The sequence below is a fragment of the Drosophila elegans genome, unplaced genomic scaffold (assembly GCF_018152505.1).
Source record: "Drosophila elegans isolate 14027-0461.03 unplaced genomic scaffold, ASM1815250v1 contig_349, whole genome shotgun sequence".
Lineage (NCBI taxonomy): Eukaryota > Metazoa > Arthropoda > Insecta > Diptera > Drosophilidae > Drosophila > Drosophila elegans.
In genome coordinates, this window is record NW_024545729.1 from 1314747 (window position 1) to 1335768 (window position 21022).

The following is a 21022-nucleotide window of genomic DNA, read 5'->3' on the forward strand; positions in this document are numbered from 1 at the left end:
TTTGTTTTTCAATTTTGTGACCTTATTGAATTTAAAATTTTTTTTAATAGCTGCTCCAAAGTTAAATGTTCCACCAAGATTTAGAGACACGGCCTACTTCGATAAGGGTGAAAATGTTGTTATCAAAATACCCTTTACTGGCTTCCCAAAACCACGTATTCACTGGGTTAGAGAAGGTGAGAATATCGAGTCCGGTGGCCACTACAGTGTGGAGGTCAAGGAGAGACATGCTGTTCTTATTATTCGTGATGGATCCCGTTTGGACTCTGGACCTTATAGAATTACCGCTGAGAATGAACTGGGTTCGGATACAGCAATAATACAAGTGCAAATTAGTGATCGCCCAGATCCGCCAAGATTCCCTCTCATTGAAAGTATTGGAACTGATTCGTTGTCTCTTAGTTGGAAAGCACCTGTCTGGGACGGCGGCAGTGACATAACGAATTATTACGTAGAGCGACGAGAGCACCCATTATCTTCATGGATACGGGTTGGAAATACTAGGTTTACGTCTATGGCAGTGAGTGGTTTGACTTCAGGAAAAGAGTACGATTTTCGTATTTTTGCTGATAATGTCTATGGGCGCTCTGAACCTTCTGACACTAGTACACTAATCAAGACTAAAGAGTCTATTAAAAAGAAACCGGCAGAACGTAAATGGGAGGTGGATGCAGCTGGCAAAAAGGTGCGCGGCAAAGCAGATGGCCCAATTAAAGACTACGATTCCTATGTGTTTGACATTTACTCCAAGTTTGTCCCACAACCCGTTGAAATATCTCAACAAAGTGTGTACGATAAGTATGATATCCTTGAAGAAATCGGTACTGGTGCCTTTGGAGTGGTGCACCGCTGTCGTGAGAGAAGCACTGGAAATATTTTCGCTGCTAAATTTATTCCCGTATCACATTCAGTCGAGAAAGACCTGATTCGCCGAGAAATTGACATAATGAATCAGCTACATCATCAAAAGCTTATTAACTTGCACGATGCTTTCGAGGACGATGATGAAATGGTTCTGATACTGGAATTGTAAGTGAATCTTTTCAATTCTTTCATAATTTTAATATAAACGAAATTCTTTTAGCTTATCTGGTGGTGAACTTTTTGAACGCATTACTGCCGAGGGCTACGTGATGACGGAAGCTGAAGTTATAAACTATATGAGGCAAATTTGCGAAGGCATCAGGCACATGCACGAAAAGAATATTATTCACTTGGATATAAAGCCAGAGAATATTATGTGTCAAACTCGTTCAAGCACAAATGTTAAGCTTATTGACTTTGGATTGGCGACACGTCTAGACCCAAATGAAGTTGTCAAAATTACAACCGGAACAGCCGAGTTTGCTGCACCGGAAATCGTTAACAGGGAGCCCGTGGGTTTTTATACCGATATGTGGGCTACAGGAGTACTGGCTTATGTTCTGTAAGTTCATAAATAACATCAATACTTTTTTCCGATAACTAAAAACCTTATTGTTAAAAACAATAAAGGAAACAAACTTCGGTAATTCGAAGATTTTATGCAAGAAAAAACTAGTAAAAAAAGTGAAATATTCTTTAAAAAGATAATGTTTCGAATTGTATGTTTTTTACATCTTTACTATAGCAGCAGTACGATATCATTGTCCGAATGTTTACGTAGTATATTTGTATAAAAAGTCCAAAATTTCCCTTTCACTGCAATGCAAACTTATGTTCAAAATTATAATACCCTCTGCAAGGGTTTTACAAGAAAATAACTTAACTCCAAGTAAAAATAACTTTCTTAAAAAAAAAAAGTAACTTAAAATTTTGTTTATACACACGGACGGAAATGATGATGTTTTACCATGTCAAAACTTTAAATCTTCCTTTGTTTTAGGTTGAGCGGCTTATCACCATTCGCTGGTGATAATGATGTTCAAACACTCAAGAACGTTAAGGCCTGCGATTGGGATTTCGACGTCGAATCATTTAAATTCATATCTGAAGAAGGCAAAGATTTTATAAGGAAATTGCTTGTTGCAAACAAAGAGAAGCGAATGACTGCACACGAATGTCTTCTGCATCCTTGGCTCACTGGAGATCACAGGGGCATGACACAAGCAATTAACCGCAACCGTTACCTGGCCTACCGTGAAAAACTGAGAAAGAAGTATGAAGACTTTGAGAGATATCTGTTACCAATCGGACGGCTTTCGGAATACTCATCTCTGAGAAAGTTGTTAATGGAAAAATATAAGATTCACGATGCCGTTTTCGATCGGCGACAGGCAGCACCACGCTTTGTGATCCGACCATCGTCGCAATTCTGCTATGAGGGCCAAAGCGTGAAGTTCTACTGCCGTTGCATTGCAATTGCCACTCCTACTCTTACCTGGTCACATAATAACACTGAGTTGCGGCAGAGTGTTAAGTTTATGAAACGATACACTGGGGATGACTATTACTTCATAATCAACCGAGTAAAGTTAGACGACCGAGGAGAATATATTATCCGTGCTGAGAATCACTATGGCTCCAGAGAAGAAGTCGTTTTCCTGAATGTTCAGCCTTTACCAAAAGAACAGCCCAGGTATCGAACGGAATCAACTCCGGTTCGCAGACGTGAACCTTTGCCGTACACCTTCTGGCAGGAAGAGTCAGAGACGGCGCCCAGTTTCACATTCCTTTTGCGGCCACGCGTCATGCAGGCCCGCGACACATGCAAACTGCTTTGTTGCTTAAGTGGCAAGCCAGTGCCAACTGTTAAGTGGTACAAGGATGGCCGTGAGCTAAGCAAATACGAGTATGCGATGACCCACTCTGACGGAGTTGTCACTATGGAAATCATTGACTGCAAGCCATCCGACTCAGGAAAATACAGCTGTAAGGCAACGAACTGTCACGGAACAGATGAAACCGAGTGTGTCGTGATTGTTGAAGGTAAACTCAAAAAATTGTCACAATTGTCACAGTAATAATATGTATAGATATATAGCAGGATATTGATATGAACTAGTGTATTTATTAAAGTATCAAATTACTTCTCTTTTTTCTATACTTTCATACTTTATGTCCAATATTGTTTCTACAATTAACACTGCTTTATTGGTATAAATGTTCTTATTTCGTCTTATTACTCTTTCTTATTTTGCTCCTCTAAATTTTGGACCAATTTGAGTTAAATTCTTGCTCATAAATGTCATAAATCGTTCGGACTTAAACTCAGAAGCTTATCTCATACATTCATTAACGGTTTTCCTTTTATTTGACCGTCTTTTCCATTATATTTAAAATTGATTAAACAATTATTCATTTTTTATCGCTTTTAACAAATACTAAAGTTTGATTCAAGAAAACTGTTTTTGTTAAGACAACAATTTTTGGTCATGTAAGGGCTAAGAATCAGACATATCAATTAAGAAGGTTAATCCATTATTTAAGTATATTGTGTTAATATGGTCTATATTTAAATACGTGCTTACCTATTGCAATACTACATTTAAAAATTCGACTTTTCCCAGGAGAATGGGTTACGCCTGAGCAGGCTCAACTTGCCCACAATTTCCTTTACTCAGGAGGTAAATGATAACAACTAGTGAAAAAAAATATAAATACATATTTACCTTCAGCATGCTTTTAATACCTAAATTGAACATTTTTAAATAAAAAAAAAAACAAGAAAAAACGTTCAGACTTCAGACTTTTGGTTCCATATTAGAATATTTAATTAAAAATGGGGCTTTCTTACACTTTTTCGTTCCGATTTTGATTTTTTGCTTAATTGGTTACTATAGCTCTCTACAAAAAGAATACGTTTTAACCACAGTTTTTTAAACATATAATAAATAAATGGTATGCTAATAAAAGCCAAGAAGATTTAGGTGAGGTTCATATAAGCCTACGTACAAACCTTCCTTACTCTTGATCTCAAAGTTTTAATTATAAAGACTAACGAACGGACTTTTCCTAATCGATTTGGCTAATAATGCGCATGGAAACCATTTCTTCAAGGTACATTTAAAAAAATTGTCCGAATTGATATCTAGGCGGATAGCGGTAAAAACTACTCAGTAGGCATTATATGCGAGCGTATGAATTCGAGCAGCTTAATTTACTTTAATTTGCTGATTTTATAACGGTACAGTAGGTAGGCTATTAGATCTAATCATAAAAGAACAGGAATTTCATCTTCTTGGCGCTAAGTTAAACATTATTATCGACAGGACGGAATTAACTATGGAACAAAACAGCAGCAAAGAAAGGCAGTATCTGTATACAAGTCACTCCCAGCTAATAATTAAACACTTATTTTTATATTATTAAACTGTAACAATTGGTTTATCACATAATTAGAAAACACTTCACTCGATTCGAAATATAAGTACTAACACGTAGCTTTCTCAATCCAACTTAATAATTATATTCCTATTGTACCAATAATCCCAATAAATACAACTTTTTCCGCAGCGCATTGTGTTTAGAAAATAACAGACAAATACACATCAAAACTATACGACACTAAGAAAATTTGTCGTTTAAAACTGTTGTCAAATTTCTTATATTTATAGAATAGTACACAAAGTCTAACCATTAATCATTAAAGACATGAGGGTAACTTTTTTAACACTCATTCCTTGTAAAACGTACCACCCATTTTTTTTACCCTTTAAGGACCTAGCTAATTTGAAGTTAATTTATAGAAGTTATTTGGAAGAGACTGCACCTGCTTTGTCGAAAATTGTGTTGTTAAGTTCGGCAATGGTTTTTAATAAATTATTTACAATGCTTAAAGTGATTTATAAAAGTTAAATAATAATAAAAATAAATATTTGAAAATTAAATGAACAGCACTTTAACGATTTAAAAAATAAAAATAAATGTTTTATATCTTACGCCTTTTTTAAGGGTGACATTTGAATCGATGGTGAATACGGGACCGTTCTATTTCACTTATTTCGATTTTTTTTTCGAAAGTTTACCCTATATTTTGTGTCTTGTTTAACGTGGAAACCCATAATATATTTTCTAAAATCGGATTAACAATAATATGCCTTCAATGCATGACCCTCAATAATACATTTTTGTTTATATTTCCTAAAACAGATAGGAAATACATAGAGCAGCCAATTAAGCCCGCTCCTCCGCCTATCGTTACATCCCGTCAGTTCACCTCAACTTTAATACCGAACACATCGGAGTCTAAGGCAAGTACTTAAAATTAAATAAGTTAATTCTATATTGATTGGGCAATTATAGGCCGCCACAACCACTGCGTCCAACTCAAGTTCTTCAAGCACACAGAATAGCATTTCAGGCAAAAAGAAGTATGCATCTAATAGTTTACAGGCCCCTGGAAGCCCATCTAGATCACGAAGTGCAACAAAAGAACTTATACGTACGTATTTCTTATATACATATGGAACATTCCTTTACAAACCGATCATCTATGCAAAGTCACATTTTTAAGAGACCTTATTTTTTCAATATACTCTTCGGTAAATAACTAAACACGTATATCAGGATTTTGCAACTAAATAATATAAATGTCAAAAAATTCCCTAAAAAGCCGAATTTTAAATACCTTTGCAGCGATTGAAAAAATTAAATATTTCTTAAGGCTCCTATAAAAAATACTTAAATCACAAATCACAATCCTATATATACTGTATAAGATCGCAGATGTCTTAAATAACATTACCCTCTGCATGGGTATAAAAATATTTTATTTTTTCGAAATCCTAACACACGAAATTATATATTTTATTTTATTTTTAAATGTGAACCTTTTTTTATAAAAATATATAAATATGTTTATACATGTATAACCTTAACAAGCTACTTATCCTTTATAAACTTAGTTCCCCCCGATGATTCATTAATGTGCAAACCGGAGTTTACAAAGCCCCTTCACGATCTTGCTATTCGTGATGGCGAGCAGTTAATACTTACCTGCCATGTAAAAGGCGATCCAGAGCCCCAAATTACTTGGTCAAAGAACGGAAAGTCTATTTCATCTTCTGATATAATGGACTTAAAGTATAAGAACGGTATTGCAACTTTAACCATCAACGAAGTTTTTCCGGAAGACGAGGGAGTGTTCACTTGTACGGCCACAAATTCCATTTGTGCTGTGGAAACGAAGGCCAAGCTAACAATAAAGCGTAAGTAGATTTCCCTAAAAATACTTTTTTTGTCTATCCTGACTGTTAAGTTTTAGCTTAGAATTTGAACATTTCCAAATAAAGCAAATAAAATAATTCATATTTTTGTATATGATTTTAGCGCTGGATAAGAGCTCTACCAAACGACAAGTGATTGCCGGCGACAAAGCGCCGAAAATAGTTAGTCACCTGGAGTCGAGATTTGTTAAGGATGGCGACTCAGTTACTTTGGCCTGTCGCATTATTGGAGCCGAACACTTCGATGTAGTCTGGTTGCACAACAACAAAGAGATAAAGCCGAGCAAGGACTTCCAGTACACTAACGAGGCCAATATATATCGCTTGCAAATCGCCGAGATTTTCCCTGAAGATGGCGGCACCTACACTTGCGAGGCCTTCAATGATGTGGGCGAATCCTTCAGTACTTGCACAATTAATGTAACAGTGCCTGGAGACGAGCCTAAGCACCCGGCCTTTGTAAAGTTCCCCATATCAGTTTCTGTACTGGAAGGAGAGAGTACCACATTCGAATGCGAACTAGATTCGGAGATCCTTAACTTGGTTTGGGTGAAGGATGGCAAGCCCATCGACGAAACTCTTTCACGATACTCATTTACCAAGGATGGCAGCCGATACGCTTTTACAGTTGCGAAATGTAACATGGACGATGTTGGACAATACCAGGCTAAAGCGGTAGCCAAAAAGGGCGAAAGCATATGCGCATTCTCAGTTAACGTTCAAAACGCCGAATGCTAAGCCGAACTCTATCGAACCAAATTTATAAACCCTGCATATCTATTATACACCTATGTATTAAGAGTATGCTAAAATTTAGACTGCTCATGAAAAGTCGCTTTCATCATTCAAACATCTTTACATATACATAAGCGTTTATGTATATAAATATATGTAAAGTTTATGCATTTCAACCATATCGTTCATAGTCCTGCAAACTCAGATTCACATGCACTCACATAATTCACGTATTACATGTAGAAATACTATTTATCAAACAAATAATGTCTAAGAAAAATGTAATATAATTGACTACCTTCACATTTTTAAAAATGGAAGTGAACTCACAGATACTGATCGAAAACTAGGAGCCCTCCGCTGCTTGAGTGACCTTTGGCATCCTCAAAAAAACATCTTAAACTCATGGGCCACTCAAGTAGTTGAAAATTCTAGTTCTCAAACAGAGTTCTGTATAACTTACGAAATATAAAGACAAATGTGAAGCATGCGGGCAGTAATTGACATAAAAATAAATGTAATATTTTTTAAATAAAAGTAATAACCAAATTATTAACCAAATTAATTTACAGAACAAATGGGGAACTGGAAAATAATAGATTTTGAGAATACCGATGATAACATGTGACCCATTTCAACTGTCCTTTTAATTAAATCATAGTGGACAAAAATCTTTTGTGGTTGTGCGCTGGGCACAAACCTGTGTCTTGTTTCCTCCTCGTCTATCTGTCGTGGTCGTGGTTTTGGACTCTTAGCCTTCGCGCATGGTTGCCTATTAGGCAGTGTCCTGTTAGTGCACCGACACCACCTCCCGTTTGGTTGTTCAGCTTGGACCGTCCGTACAAATGTTGATGGCATTCTCCACTTGGTGTGGGAGATTTTCCCAATCTGGACGTGACGGGATGAAAACCTTGTATAGTTTAGATAAGTGTAAGAATGGGGTGACGTAATCAGCTGTGTTGGGTAAGTTGGTAAAAGTGCTTAGTTTAATAGACTGTCCCATTGGTCCAGGATAACCAGGCCCTCTCAGTGCGGTTGCCGTCGCGTGCGCTTTGGCAAGCATGTCCAGGGAATCAAAGTTTAGAATTGTGTGACGACCCACCGTCACAACAATATAAAACTTAAAACAGAAATAAAAACCAAACAGAACATTCCAAGACAATGGACAACTGGTCACACTTATTCAGCGGAGATCTTGATAGTCGATAGTCATCGCCAAACCGTCACCCGATAACAAGCTATCGAGGCGGGATTATCACCATCGCTCGCACTGGTCACACTAACGGCGCCTATATAAACGGTGACACAACCCCAGACCAGCGACTTGCGTGCGTTCCGACGAACTTCGAGGGAACATCAACAAGGAGGAATATCAGGGTAAGTGTTCTGGTAGATACTCTTGGTAGTTATGGTGGATCCGTAAGAGCTCGGTTTGACCCAATTCGTGTGGTGTACGAATACGCATCCAGTTTGGTCATGATCATTTGGCCAACGAATTCAGGTCCATCTCAGTAAGTTCCTCCCAGAAGTCACGTTTCCACCTCCCGGCCCGGATACGATTCGGAATAAAATGTACTTTATTTTGTATATCTTATTCAGCTGGAGTATTGTTTAAATAATAACTGACTTCACGAATTTTTTCAGTATTGTGTGGAGAAAAACAAATAAGCGAAGTGTAAAGAAATAAAGAGAGTAAGTGTAACAATTTAATTTAATTTCCGAAAATAAAAATTTTACAAACATGTAAATAACTTGTCACCCCTTATTTAATTTCAAATCGGCTATGGTCCATGAATTATGAGCTAAAAGAAGTGGTAATCCACAAAATATCTGCGATTTATAAAAAATTAAATTTTTAAAATAAATTTATTAAGAAACTTATTTAATGTATATCTAGTTTATTTACAGTTATTTTTTACATTAGTTTTCATTACTTATATTAAAATATTTACTGAAATTTTTGAAGTAAAAACATATAAAATTGTTTTAACAGTAGAATGTTACAAAAATTCATGTTGCGAACGCAACTATTTCTTCTTATATTAATATATTTTTTATCCTGGCAAACATACAATTAACCAACAGTGCTGTGATCTAATCAAAACTGACTAATTATGCACAACACAACACATTAGAATTAAATTGATAATAATTTTTTAAAGGTATTTACTTTGACACACGCTTTTACATTTTCTTTTTTTTTTTTTTGTTTTGGAAATGCTATCACACAGCGTGAGCGAAACTTTGAATTTATTCAAGCAAAACGTAAGGCAGAACGATTAAGGGCTCATTGTTGTAGGATTTTAACTGGAGAACTTGATGCCATTCCTTAAATGTTTGAATCCTGTTTAAGTTCATATCAGATATTCTGGTAGGTGCAGCACCGGAGGATGCTCGAATGCCAGTACGGCACTCAACGCCAAGCAATGGCAATTTAGTCGTTGACTCTGCAGAATCAATAGGTTTCCGACTAATGTTACTGCATTCATAAGTTAAGTCTACACCTAAATTGTTATTGTTACAACATCTATTACTAACATCAGAATTCTTGTTTCTTAGTGATTCGAGAGATTCTAGGGGCGGGGATGATTCCATACTGTCAGCAGGCTTCGGTTTCATTGGCAGAAGCTCATCATATATTGAATTAAAAGATTGCAGCATGTTGTTGTTTTGAAAATCGTTTAGGTCATCGACAGAATCGGAAATTTCTTGAATTACTTCTTGGTCATCGGAATCGCCATCGGTTAACAAAGTTAAACATGAATCTTCATCGCTTTCAAATTTCACTTCCGAAATCGATGCTTCGGCACTCGTTTCAGTCTCAATTTTTAAATTATATATATCAAGTGTTGAAAGTTTTGTCGCTTCCACTTCCCCCTCCAAGGAGGTATTTTCCACTTCGCTATCATCGTCATAACTAGAACTGCTGCTACTGCTATAATTAAATATCCTTTCTTTCCTACCCGCAGCGTTTTCCCTGCACAATTCATGGGGAAAGAACAGTTTATGATGAAGCTTTGTATCCGAAGAGGGATCGGTTGCCTTTGGTTTTAAATGGAAACAATTTTTAAGTTCTAAATCAAAAGCTTTAATTTGAGTTTTATCGTGTTTTCGACTTGTACGGCGATAGCGGTTATGCCTGAGTCGAGGTGTAAACTTTCTTGTTTTCGATATTAAATTGCCATTTTTCAGTGGAATTTCAGTTGTACTTTGTGATTTAAACGCATCTTCCAGATTAGAGTTGGGAATCGAGTTTTTTACGTTCCCCCTTTCTAATGCTGTTTTTGGTGAAACTGCAGTCATTGAGTTTGCTGGAGAGTTAATTTTACTTGGAGTTTTTTTTATTGTCAATACAATATGATTGCTGCAAGCTCCACCATCAGCTATTGAGCGTTGAACAACTGCGTACTCTTCGTTATTGCTGTTTGCGAATTCGTTCTCATCATCATTATCTACCCCGTTGTCACTATCACTACTGTTATTGTTACTACTCAGATTTGAAAAGGTTCCATTCAAAGCAATCCTAATCCGTTTAACTGATCCATTAAATTCATTGCGTACTCGTTTCTTCTTTTTCGTAACATCCCCTACATATGTTTTTCCGATTCTTTGAGTTGTTTCTAGTTTTCTGTCGATTGCCTGATTTCGCAGCTTTTCATTTATGGAGTCTTGGGTTTCCTTTAAACTGGAATAGCTACAACTGCTAGAAGTACTAGCACTATAGGGGCTGTCTTCCTTATATTCCTGATCACTGTTTTTATCGCTTGCTTCAGCATCTCCAACCTGGTTTTCTTCATTAGCCAGTTTTAATAAATCATAGCTGAAAGCATTAACAGAGCTCGAATCAAATAATGATTTTGATAATGGTGATTTTTTGATGTTAGAATTGACTTGCATTGGCACGTGGTTTTCATTATGGCTGTTCATACCAGAAATCGGATCATCAATGTTTACCTTAAGCGGGCTGGAACTATTAAATTTATATTCTATGATATTTTCGGGACTCATAACTCTTTTCGTAGTAGCATCAGCAGTAGACGATGAGTTAGGCCCCTCTTTAGCCGAGTGTCTGGCACGTCGACATGTTGGTAAACACTTTGCAACGCCAAGAAATGGTGATATAAAAGATTTAAAAGGTTTCGCTTTAAAGGGTTTAATAAATTTTAAAGAACTTAAATCTTTTTTTATTCGATCTGATGTAAGAAGTCCATATTTTGGAACAACATCAGCTCCGTTAGTCACTGTGTATGACTCCAAGATATGGAGAAAGTTATTTTCAAATTGAGATGAGTCAACACTATCCCAATTTCCGTTTATGTTTGGTATATAGAAATTATGCAACGCATTTATGTGAAAATTTGTCACTTTGTTGGTTTGAACATAAAATCTTTCTTTTGCTACGCAATCGGGATCTTCGCGAACTGTAAAAACAGGAATACTAACATTGTGGGGTCCACTGCTCTCAATTTCTTGATTAGAATTATCCGGTTGAGCATCGGCGCTAGCATTTACCAAATTTAGCGAAACATTATTTGTAGAGACAACAACCAATAAATTTTTGCTATCAGAGTTCCTTTTTTTTGTTTCCTCAATCTTTATCATTGGTTTTCGAATTTCATCCATAATAGAATACAAAGGATCGTCGTTATCATCGAAATCTAGATCAAATATGGACTTTACTGGTTTTGGTTGAGTGTCACCAACTTCATCGTTGTCCAAACGTTCTTCCGGTAGCAATTTTTCTACATTCTTGTGACTGCAAATATTATCTTTATGATCAAAACTACCTTTTAGATCGTTCGTATCAATATCTGATGCTACAATTGACTCTCCTAAAGTACTTTGAACTTCTTCGATAACTATGCAAGTACACGGTACTATTTGAGATTGGTATATTTTCTCAATTTCACTTTCACTCATTGGGCTGCTTAAGCTGTGAATCAGGTGCATAAGTTGAGTAGTAATATCATTTAAATTTTTCGGCATCAAGTTATCCGAATTTTTTTCTAAAGGTAAGGTCTGAATAGAATTGCTATTGCTATCCACAGAAGTACATTCCTTAATTTCGTGTGATTTATTACTATCGTGAGATGGTTCTGACGTGACAGTATCACTATCCGTATTCGCAGGATCTGTAAAGTAAAAAGTGTTCGATAATTAAAAAACAGCTATATGAAATTGTCGTTTGTTATTTGACAAGTATGGCTGCAGACTTTTTCTATTTAAAATCTAAGCCAATCCAACCAATACCTTTAGTTTAATTTTCAGCATGATAAATAAATATTTTCTGAGTATTTTTTTTTTTAGCTAAATAAAAGTTCAAATCCTCTTTATCTGGATACCAAACCGATTCAATGGAAACTGCTTTGAGCCTATTCTAAGTGGCTAGTTGCTCTGCAGGCTCAATCCTTGCCAGCTGATAAATGTTCGGAAAAACCTTTGTTTTTCTTTTAATAGTTTAAAATGTGCTGGTTTTTGGGTATTAAAACGTATATTTATCTCAACTGGTTGGACATAAATAGTTCACGTAATATACTGCTGTGGGCAAAAAGTAAGGGGAATGTTAAATTTAAGCGTCGCGGGACCACAGCAGTAAGTAATAAAACTTAAGAAATAAACATTGAAATAATTTGATTTTAAACAAACTGGTTTTAGGGCTGAGTTTAGTTTTCAGTTTTTCAGATAGTTAATTTATTTCACAACCTTATTTATTTGCATGCCGAATACAAATTTTCTTATTATTTTATAATTAGTTTTATTTATAAGTAAAATCAATCACTTAAAGTAGGAAATGAAACCATTAAATTTGTGGAAAAGGTAAATAATTAGGTATAACTTTTAATTAAAGTTTAAAATGGAATGACTATATCACTCAGGCTGTAGGTAAAATATATGGCTGGATTAGAGCTCTTAGTTATACCCAGTCCTGCAAACCAGAAAAATGCCGGCTTTTAATTGCAAAGGTTTCGTTTTATGGTATTGAAATATTTGGTAATAGTGGTGCTCCAAATAAAAAAAAGCTTTATGTTGTATTTAATATTGTTGCTAGATATTTGTAAGAAATAATATAATAATAATATATTTGATATCCGCCTGTCCGACTGGATTAAACTTAGGTCATTATCGCTTCTTCATAAAATTAAAAATATTAAGGAGCCTAACTATTTGTATGAAGAACTTATTTTTATTATTTAATAAAAATAATAAAAATAAAAATAATAATAATAATAATAATAATAATAATAATAATAATAATAATAATAATAATAATAATATTAATAATATTAATAATAATAACAATAATAATAATAGTCATATTTAAAGAAATCTAAAACTGTATAAGGTTAACAGTTAACTTTTGCTATGTGTATCCACAGCCCACCACTTATATTAATACTATTGTATTTCAATTTGTAAACTCATTTCAGTCAGAAGCTTGGAACGCAGTAAAGGGAAACATTTCCGACCCCCTACTATCGCAGGCGGGACGCCCCATTGATCATCGCACGTTACGCGATAATCAAAAAAGCTTCGCAACAAACGAAAGAGAGCTACTTGCCATTGTCTGCGTTCCTTAAAAGACTCCGAAATTATTCATATGGAGTTAAAGATTAACTCATTTACTCGGTAAAATATAAATGCTTTGGAAGATACCCCAGATACTGTTGCAGCAAGCATACATAACGAACAATCACTAACATATACCATCGGAAGCTGTATGGCCACAGTAGGCGTTACCTTCTGCAAAAAACTACAAGGCGACACGAGCGCACAGCAAATGGGTGCTGGGGTCACTGCGCAATGCTGCACCCTACCTGGTCATTTCGGTCCGGTTACCGCAATAGATCGACGACAAGGTACGAAACCCACTCTAATAGCCTATCAATCAAAGGAACCTGGTACGTTAACCAACTGGAAAGCTCAAGAAAAAAAAACCCGCAATCTCATCAATGACTTTGGTAAACATTACGGCTCACCAGAATCGACTTAGCCTATTTCTTTGCCGCGTTAGGACGCGCAACCCAAATGCAAAAAAACTGCCAAATTGCGGTGTGTGAGCCACCGCAAGGTCAAATTAGCTGACACCGCTTCCCGGGGCTAATGCCGGGGCTACCCAACTCCAACACGCCTGCGACGAGTGATCGTTGTCGGAAAAATGCAAGGACGCCCGAGAAAAGTCTGGAGTTGCTGCCGCGACAAGGTTTAAGTTAGTCTGATTTACACTCTGTAAGGTACCACTTGCGCCCAAATAGTTATAAACAATTGTAATCCATTAAATACAGCCTTGACCCGAAAGAGTTAGGGATAATACATTTTATAAAGTTGATCCCAAACAACGTCTCTTCTTTTATATTATTGATCAGTCTCACAAGGAGAGTCGATCTAGCTATGTCCGTTTAAAAATTCTTTTGAACATTAGTTGTATTCAAATCGGAAAACGATATCGATATACGAGGAATCGAATAATTGAGTTGAAAACCATCTTAGCTTCAATGTTTTGAAACTTATACGCATATAATTCAAAATTTGGATGTATTAAAAAATATTTAATTTTTGTAATAGCTGCAATGGTATATCAACTTCGGCTTGTAGAACTTTTGGCTGAAGTTTTAATACCATCTTCAAGTGTATAAAAATAAAATAAATGTATAGAGCTATTTGTTGGCGTTAGAGTGGCGTGGCGAGTTTTGAAATATTCTTGCGCTTCGCTGGCATAACTAGAATCTGCATCCTTACTTCCAAATCGCTGCCTTAAAGAGCTTTCGAGATTTCGGCATTCATACGAACGGACAGTCTGACGGACATGGCTAGATTGACGCGGCTATTGAACCAGATGAATAATATAAACTATGTGGGGTAAAGTCAATGATCAATGGAACAACAAAAAAAACCGTGAAAAAAACGGGTAACGGATACCATTATAACGTTTTTCAATAATAAACTTTTTTTGGGGTAATTCCAAAATTAATTTTTTTCTTTTTTAGCACTCCCAAAAGATACAGTCAAAAATAAGTAAAAATTTCTTTTTTGAACTCAATGGTCCCGTTGTCGATAAGTATAGCGTCAGGAAACCAAAGTTCGCAATCAAATTATTTGCTGCATAGTATTATTGTCTAACAATTAATATCTCAGGGTACATGAGAGTCATTGGAGACCGTAAAAGTATATCGGCTTTTGTACTCACCTTCTACTTTGTTTGTTAAAGTAGCATTTCCCGAAAACGTTTCCAAAATTTGTGGAGAATGTATTGAAGTGTCTGGAAGCATTAAAATATTTACTAGTTAAAAAAATAATTGAGTGATATTTGAACACAAACCTGAACAAGATGATGTTGGTCTAGTTGCACGAGTAGACAGTTCTCGATTTGTAGACGAATTTGAAAGATTACTCGTTGATGATTGCATGGAAACACTTAATTTTCTGCTCTGAATTTCATTAAAGAGTTCTTTTGTAGTCTTTACCTTTTTAACAGTTGAGCCACCAAACAAAATTTGTTGAGACAAGCTAGATGACTCCTTGGCAATAATAGCGTCCACACCTTTTGATCCTTTCTTTCTTCCACGTCTCTTTGGAATTTGAGAATGAGAAGAGTTTTCCAAATACTCAGGCCTACTATTTGGATCATACCCTACACCGACAGAAGTCATAGGCATCTGACTTGCACTTAAATTGTGCAACCGCGTATCAATTACATTTTCAGATTTCCTCACCTCCTCGATAGTTGAAGGAGATAGACGGCTACATGATGCACTTGAGTCGTAAGCATTATATTCATCAAATTTTTGTTTCCCAGAATCGTTGCTTCGCAACACACTGTTGGGTCCGGACAAAAATCCGGAATTAGTCTGATTTAAAAAATCTAATTGATTGACTGATTTGAATCTGCCGGTAAATGTCAAATCGCTGGAACTCAATTTAGTTTTATGCTGCGAATTACCTAATGTAGCTTCTCCAGATAAAATTGAGCTCATCGAACTGTTCGAAAGTGAAAAAATTTCTGTAAACGAAAAAAAAAAGAAATATATAAATCAGAGCATTCTAGTAACAATTGTTTATTAAACTAAACTAAAAGGTATTAAGCAGAAAGCCACTTAAATGGTGAACATGCTTAATATCAGTCAATATATTTTAAACGAAAACATTCTTATAGGGTAGTGAAAAACACATATTTCTATGATTTTTTTGCGGCGACATCTATAATGTTGTTTTTTTAAATTAAATTATATATTGTTATACAAGTTCATATACCCTTGCAGCTATTGCAAAAATTAAATATTTTTTAAAACATTAAAATTATGATTTGCTTGCGTAAACTAAAAACATTAAGCTATGATGATTTGCAGCTCAATTATTATATAGTTATTTTATATATTTTTATTATTTCTATGGGAGCTATATGATATAGTCGTCCGATTTTGATGAAATTTCAACCGTAAATCGGAAATATTTAACCATTACTATGTGTCGAAGAACTAAAAAAAATTAAACAAGAAAGAAAGCAAACTTCGGCAAGCTGAAGTTTATATACCCTTGCAGCAATTGCAAAAATTAAATATTTTTTAAAACATTAAAATTATGATTTACTTGCGTAAGCTAAAAACATTAAGGTATGATGATTTGCAGCTCAATTATTATATAGTTATTTAATATATTTTTATTAATTCTATGGGAGCTATATGATATAGTCGTCCAATTTTGATGAAATTTAAACCGTAATTCTGAAATAATTAACCAATACTATGTGTCGAAGAACTAAAAAAAAATTAAAAAACCGCAAAGTTATAATTTTTTTTATTTATTTTTTCGATTGTTCCTATGGAAGCTATATGATATAGTCGTCCGATCCGGCTCGTTCCGACTTACTACCTGCAATAGAAAGACAACTTTTGGGAAAGTTTCATGCAGATAGCTTTAAAACTGAGAGACTAGTTTGCGTAGAAACGGACGGATAGACGGAGAATGGACAGACGGATATGACTATATCGACTCTCCTAGTGATGCTGATCAAGAATATACATATATACTTTATAGGGTCGGAAATGTCTCCTTCACTGCAAGGGTATAATAAGCCGGTGACCGAGAATCTTCCGGGGCGCCTTGAAAAAAAGATGGTTTGCAGTGAAGATCAGAACTCGTTACCGGATTGTCAGAAAAAAAATTTATATGCATTTTAAAGCTGATGAAGTTTTTGATTAAAAACATTGAAGCTATGAAGCTTTTAAGCTCAACTAAATGAAAGCGTCGTCTGATTTTAATAAAATTAAAAGCGTAACACTCAAATTTTTAAATTAAATAAATAAAATTTTAAAGACAAATTTAAAATTAGAAAAGTTTCATTTTTTTCACATATTATTTTTTATTTTTTATTGCTTCCGTGGGAGCTATATGCTATAGTCGGCCGATCTTAATGAAATTTAAATCGTAATTCTATAATATGTAACCAAAAAAAATTAAAAAAAACAGAGTTATAATTTTTTTTTCGTTTATTTTTCCGATTGTTCCTGTGGGAGCTATATGATAAAGCCGGCTCGTTTCGATTTATATACTACCTGCAATAGAAAGACAACTTATGGGAAAGTTTCATGCAGATAACATTAAAACTGAGAGACTAGTTTGAGTAGAAACGAACGGACAGACGGACATGGCTAGATCGACTCTCATAGTGATGCTAATCAAGATTATATATACTTGTGATCCTATAAAAAATGTCTAATTCACTGCGTTGTAAACTTCCTTCTGAAATTATAATACCCTCTGCAAGGGTATAAAAATGTAACTTTTCTATTTTTAATATTTTCAAAAAATTTATTTGGACATGTAGCTTTTTTTAATTCAGAATTACGCTTTTAATTTTATAAAAATCATAATATAGTTGTCATATGAACGATCAAAAAATTGAGCTGAAAATCGTCATAGCTTCAATGCTTTTAAATATACGCGTTTTAATCGAAATTTAGACGTTTTAAAGAATATTTAAATTTTTTAATAGATGTAAGAGTGTATTAACTTCGGCAAGCCGAGGAATGCATCTTTCTTGTTAAAAATTTATCGAATAAAAAAAATTTAATCATTAAAAAATTTAAATTATTTTGAAAATATATTATGTTCAGTTTTTATAAGCTGTAAGCCAATGTACTGTGTACAATTTGTCAACTTATTCTTTGCAGAATGGTAAATGTAATTTTAATTACTTTTTAAGTTTAATATTTATTAACAAAAAATATATTATTATCTCTTATTTTCATTACGGTTTTGGTTAGGGCAAGTGCTCAATTTATCGCAATCCCCTAAGTTTATGAAAACTTTAACAATTGGTTTACTAGAACTATTATAAGGCAATCAGGCAAAGTAGTTTGCAGACATTTTTGATTTTAAATTAGGAAAATATATTACATTAATCGTGCAGAAAAAGAGAATCGGATTCACCCAATCAACTCTAAAAAAGATTGGTGATAATCCGCAATTAGAGGTAGGCAGTTGGCATTGGAATCAAAAATTTAACCGAAAAAAAAGTTTACGTTACAAGTTCAACCGAAGTTTGCATTTTGCAAATAATTAATTGAAAACTGAGTGTTGCTGTTTGTTTTGCTTTAGTTGTCTTTCGATATGTTTCATGCTGAAATTTTTTTTTAATTGTTAATAATCACCCTTACAATATTATAAAAGAAAAACTGAAATAAAATTTTGTTTAGCATATAATTAACTTTAAAATGACTTTTATTTACGATTTTGCAAAGTATTATGAAGTCACTGCGACACAGAACAGTTAAAATTCTTTCGAGTTTACAGGAATATGCAAGTTCAAATGTATCATACCTGAATCGGCTGCAAGGGCCGTTTGTAGCGAACCGTCGCTTCCTTTTGTGCCAAATCTTAAGTTTTGTGTGATTTGGACGTCTCTATCCTTATTTTTTTTTTCTCTTTTTATTTTTTTCTGTCGAGAACTTGGTGTGGTTGGTACAGCAAGAGGCACAGGGACAGACAAATTTGACTTATCTTCTTTCGACGCACAGTGGTTGTCATTTTCATCAGAATCCGATACAATGTCAATGACAACTGAGGCTTCGTTTATCTTCTCAGTACTAACATCGGTCAAGTTGAAAACGGAGTTCAACGACTGCTCGACGATGAGCGCCTGAGGAGATCCCTTGTGCCTACCTATAGTAGGCTGCGATTGTCGCCGCTCCTTACGATTGTGCACTGACGTCGTAGAGTTGTTTTCATCGCGCTCGCAGTTATACAGAAGATTTGAGAAGTTTTTGTGAAGCTGGGTGTGGACACCTAAGGGCGGAGGCTCGGAAGGATCGGCATTTGAATGCACGTCAGAAAAATGTTGCTGCGATGGCAGTGATTGGGAGAACGGAAAATGTCCTACTGACTCGCTTAAGTGGCTGTCTGGTTCTGTTGCGGTGGACTTCACAAAATCTGACGATGGCTGAGTGGGCAGGGAAGGGACTTGACTGGGATGTTGCATATTTTCAGTAGCCGGTTGCTGAATTCCCACCATTTCTCGCCACTTTTTCAGCAAGGATTTTGCACGTCGAGCAAGGTGCTCATTCTTGGTCCTTCGTCTGAGTTGATTTATGTATTTGGCCAGTCTGGTGGCCTCCAGCTGCTCCTTGGTAATTGTTGTGCCTTCCAATGCACATATAACAGAAAGCACTGCATCCATATTGACGACCTGAAAACATCGTTCAGATATGAACCAATTTAAGTGTACATGGACATGGTATTGTCTTACATCGTAGTTCTGATCAAGTGCCTGAGATAGGTGAGTGGTAAGTTGTTGGATTTGGTTTTGGTTCATTTATGTCTTCCGTATTGCAAAGCCCCTGATCCAGATCCAAGAAACGGCGAGTACTAACCAAATTGTTAACATGAAATAAAGTGTACATATGTTGTGAAAGCTAGATTTTTTTTTTGTATTTTTGTGTGGTTTTTCGAATTACAATTTTTGGAAATATCTAAACTATATTGACGAGAAAAAGACACAACGAACCGGTCTTTTCAAGTGTTTAAGATTGAAAAATTATAATGAAATTATTGTACGCAAAGAATGTCTGAAAAACACGCACACAAATGCACGACATATCATGGCTAAACATTATGCTTACAAATAATAGGTACACAACTTAATTATGAAATTTGTGTTTCCTCGGGGCACTTCCTTGAATACGGAAATGTTTATATTGGCCACAAAATTAAGAAAATTAATAAGTTATCATCAATTCCCCGACTCCATCACAATTCGCCATTTTCACCATTGACAGCTGCACTTGGATGAGAGCAAATCGATATGTATAGATATCGATATATTTTCACGTTTGGGAAGTTGTACAACCGATATTTAAGGCACGCTCACACTGCGATTGCATTTCGGGTAATAGCCTAGTCCCACAAAGCCCATCCAAGCGAAACGGTTGGGATATTTGATGGACGGTGTTCCCACAGAGCCACCATACACCATCAAAACAACACCATCACAGTCTATAAAAAGTCACAGTGACGAATGCAGAATTTTCTGACACTACTTAACTATTTCAGAAGTACTATTAACTATTCAGAAGTATAGGCTAATTGTTAAATGATTATCGGAACTCTTAAATAATGTCCTATATCGTATATGGTCCATAAGGTTTTGCTATTCCAAAAACTTCCCAGTTAGTCCGACGTTAAAATTTTAAGGACTTTGGCGGACTTATATATGCGATAGTTAACCGATGTTTCTGCGGTGCAGCCCTTTTCCACGCAGTCCATTCCTGAAAAAATGTTAGGATTTATAAAGAAAGGGGAACTACGGTTTTCACAGAGCACATCCACCTCCATCTTCCGATTTCACTTAATCTGTATATATATTAGACGAATCAGGCTATAAGATATGTCTACTAGCCTGACACGCAGAGCTTGAATACATCCAAATGGTCGGAATTCTATTTACAGCCATTTTTCAGGCTTTACCTCAATTATGCCTCATCTGGCTTTGACCATACCGTATATCGCTTACAGGAGCATCATAGTGCCAGCAATAGCCCAAAATCAAATAATATGGCTGACCTAGGACTAAGAACGAACGTCAATTCCGGTATGGATATAATCAAATAATAAAATTTAAGAACAAGAAAGACAAAAAACAGCTTGTC

The 21022-nt window shown here is 35.3% G+C and overlaps 2 protein-coding genes across 13 annotated transcripts in view; one reads left to right on the plus strand and one right to left on the minus strand.

Moving 5' to 3' along the window:
- Positions 1-7430, plus strand: part of LOC108145265 (twitchin) — a 57202-nt gene extending 49772 nt beyond the window's left edge. For 10 of the 12 annotated variants that reach the window (XM_017270538.2, XM_041708647.1, XM_041708649.1 and 7 more), the window contains 8 exons: positions 51-1029; positions 1085-1426; positions 1865-2907; positions 3489-3545; positions 5071-5171; positions 5224-5362; positions 5826-6128; positions 6250-7430. In XM_017270538.2, coding sequence (XP_017126027.2) covers positions 51-1029; positions 1085-1426; positions 1865-2907; positions 3489-3545; positions 5071-5171; positions 5224-5362; positions 5826-6128; positions 6250-6884 — 3599 coding nt within the window. In that variant the 3' untranslated portion in view covers positions 6885-7430. The remainder of the gene's footprint in view (positions 1-50; positions 1030-1084; positions 1427-1864; positions 2908-3488; positions 3546-5070; positions 5172-5223; positions 5363-5825; positions 6129-6249) is intronic. The other 2 variants (XM_041708648.1, XM_041708655.1) reach the window with 1 other exon arrangement.
- Positions 7431-8712: 1282 nt separating this feature from the next.
- Positions 8713-20160, minus strand: LOC108145266 (mediator of RNA polymerase II transcription subunit 26). Its single transcript, XM_017270539.2, has 6 exons — positions 19997-20160; positions 19624-19742; positions 18699-19563; positions 15199-15879; positions 15067-15138; positions 8713-12013 (listed from the first exon to the last, which is right to left on the minus strand). The coding sequence occupies exons 2-6, from the start codon at positions 19687-19689 to the stop codon at positions 9132-9134; spliced, it is 4566 nt and encodes a 1521-aa protein (XP_017126028.2). The 5' UTR covers positions 19690-19742; positions 19997-20160; the 3' UTR covers positions 8713-9131.
- Between the last annotated feature and the right edge of the window lie 862 nt (positions 20161-21022).

Bases quoted from the DNA above. Each gene is read 5' to 3' on its own strand.
- LOC108145266 (XM_017270539.2), bottom strand. From the start codon at position 19,689: ATGAACCAAAACCAAATCCAACAACTTACCACTCACCTATCTCAGGCA. The intron at 15,139-15,198 runs GTTTGTGTTCAA...TAATGCTTCCAG, and splicing joins ACCAACATCATCTTGTTCAG to ACACTTCAATACATTCTCCA. The intron at 12,014-15,066 runs GTGAGTACAAAA...TTTACTTTACAG, and splicing joins TTTAACAAACAAAGTAGAAG to ATCCTGCGAATACGGATAGT.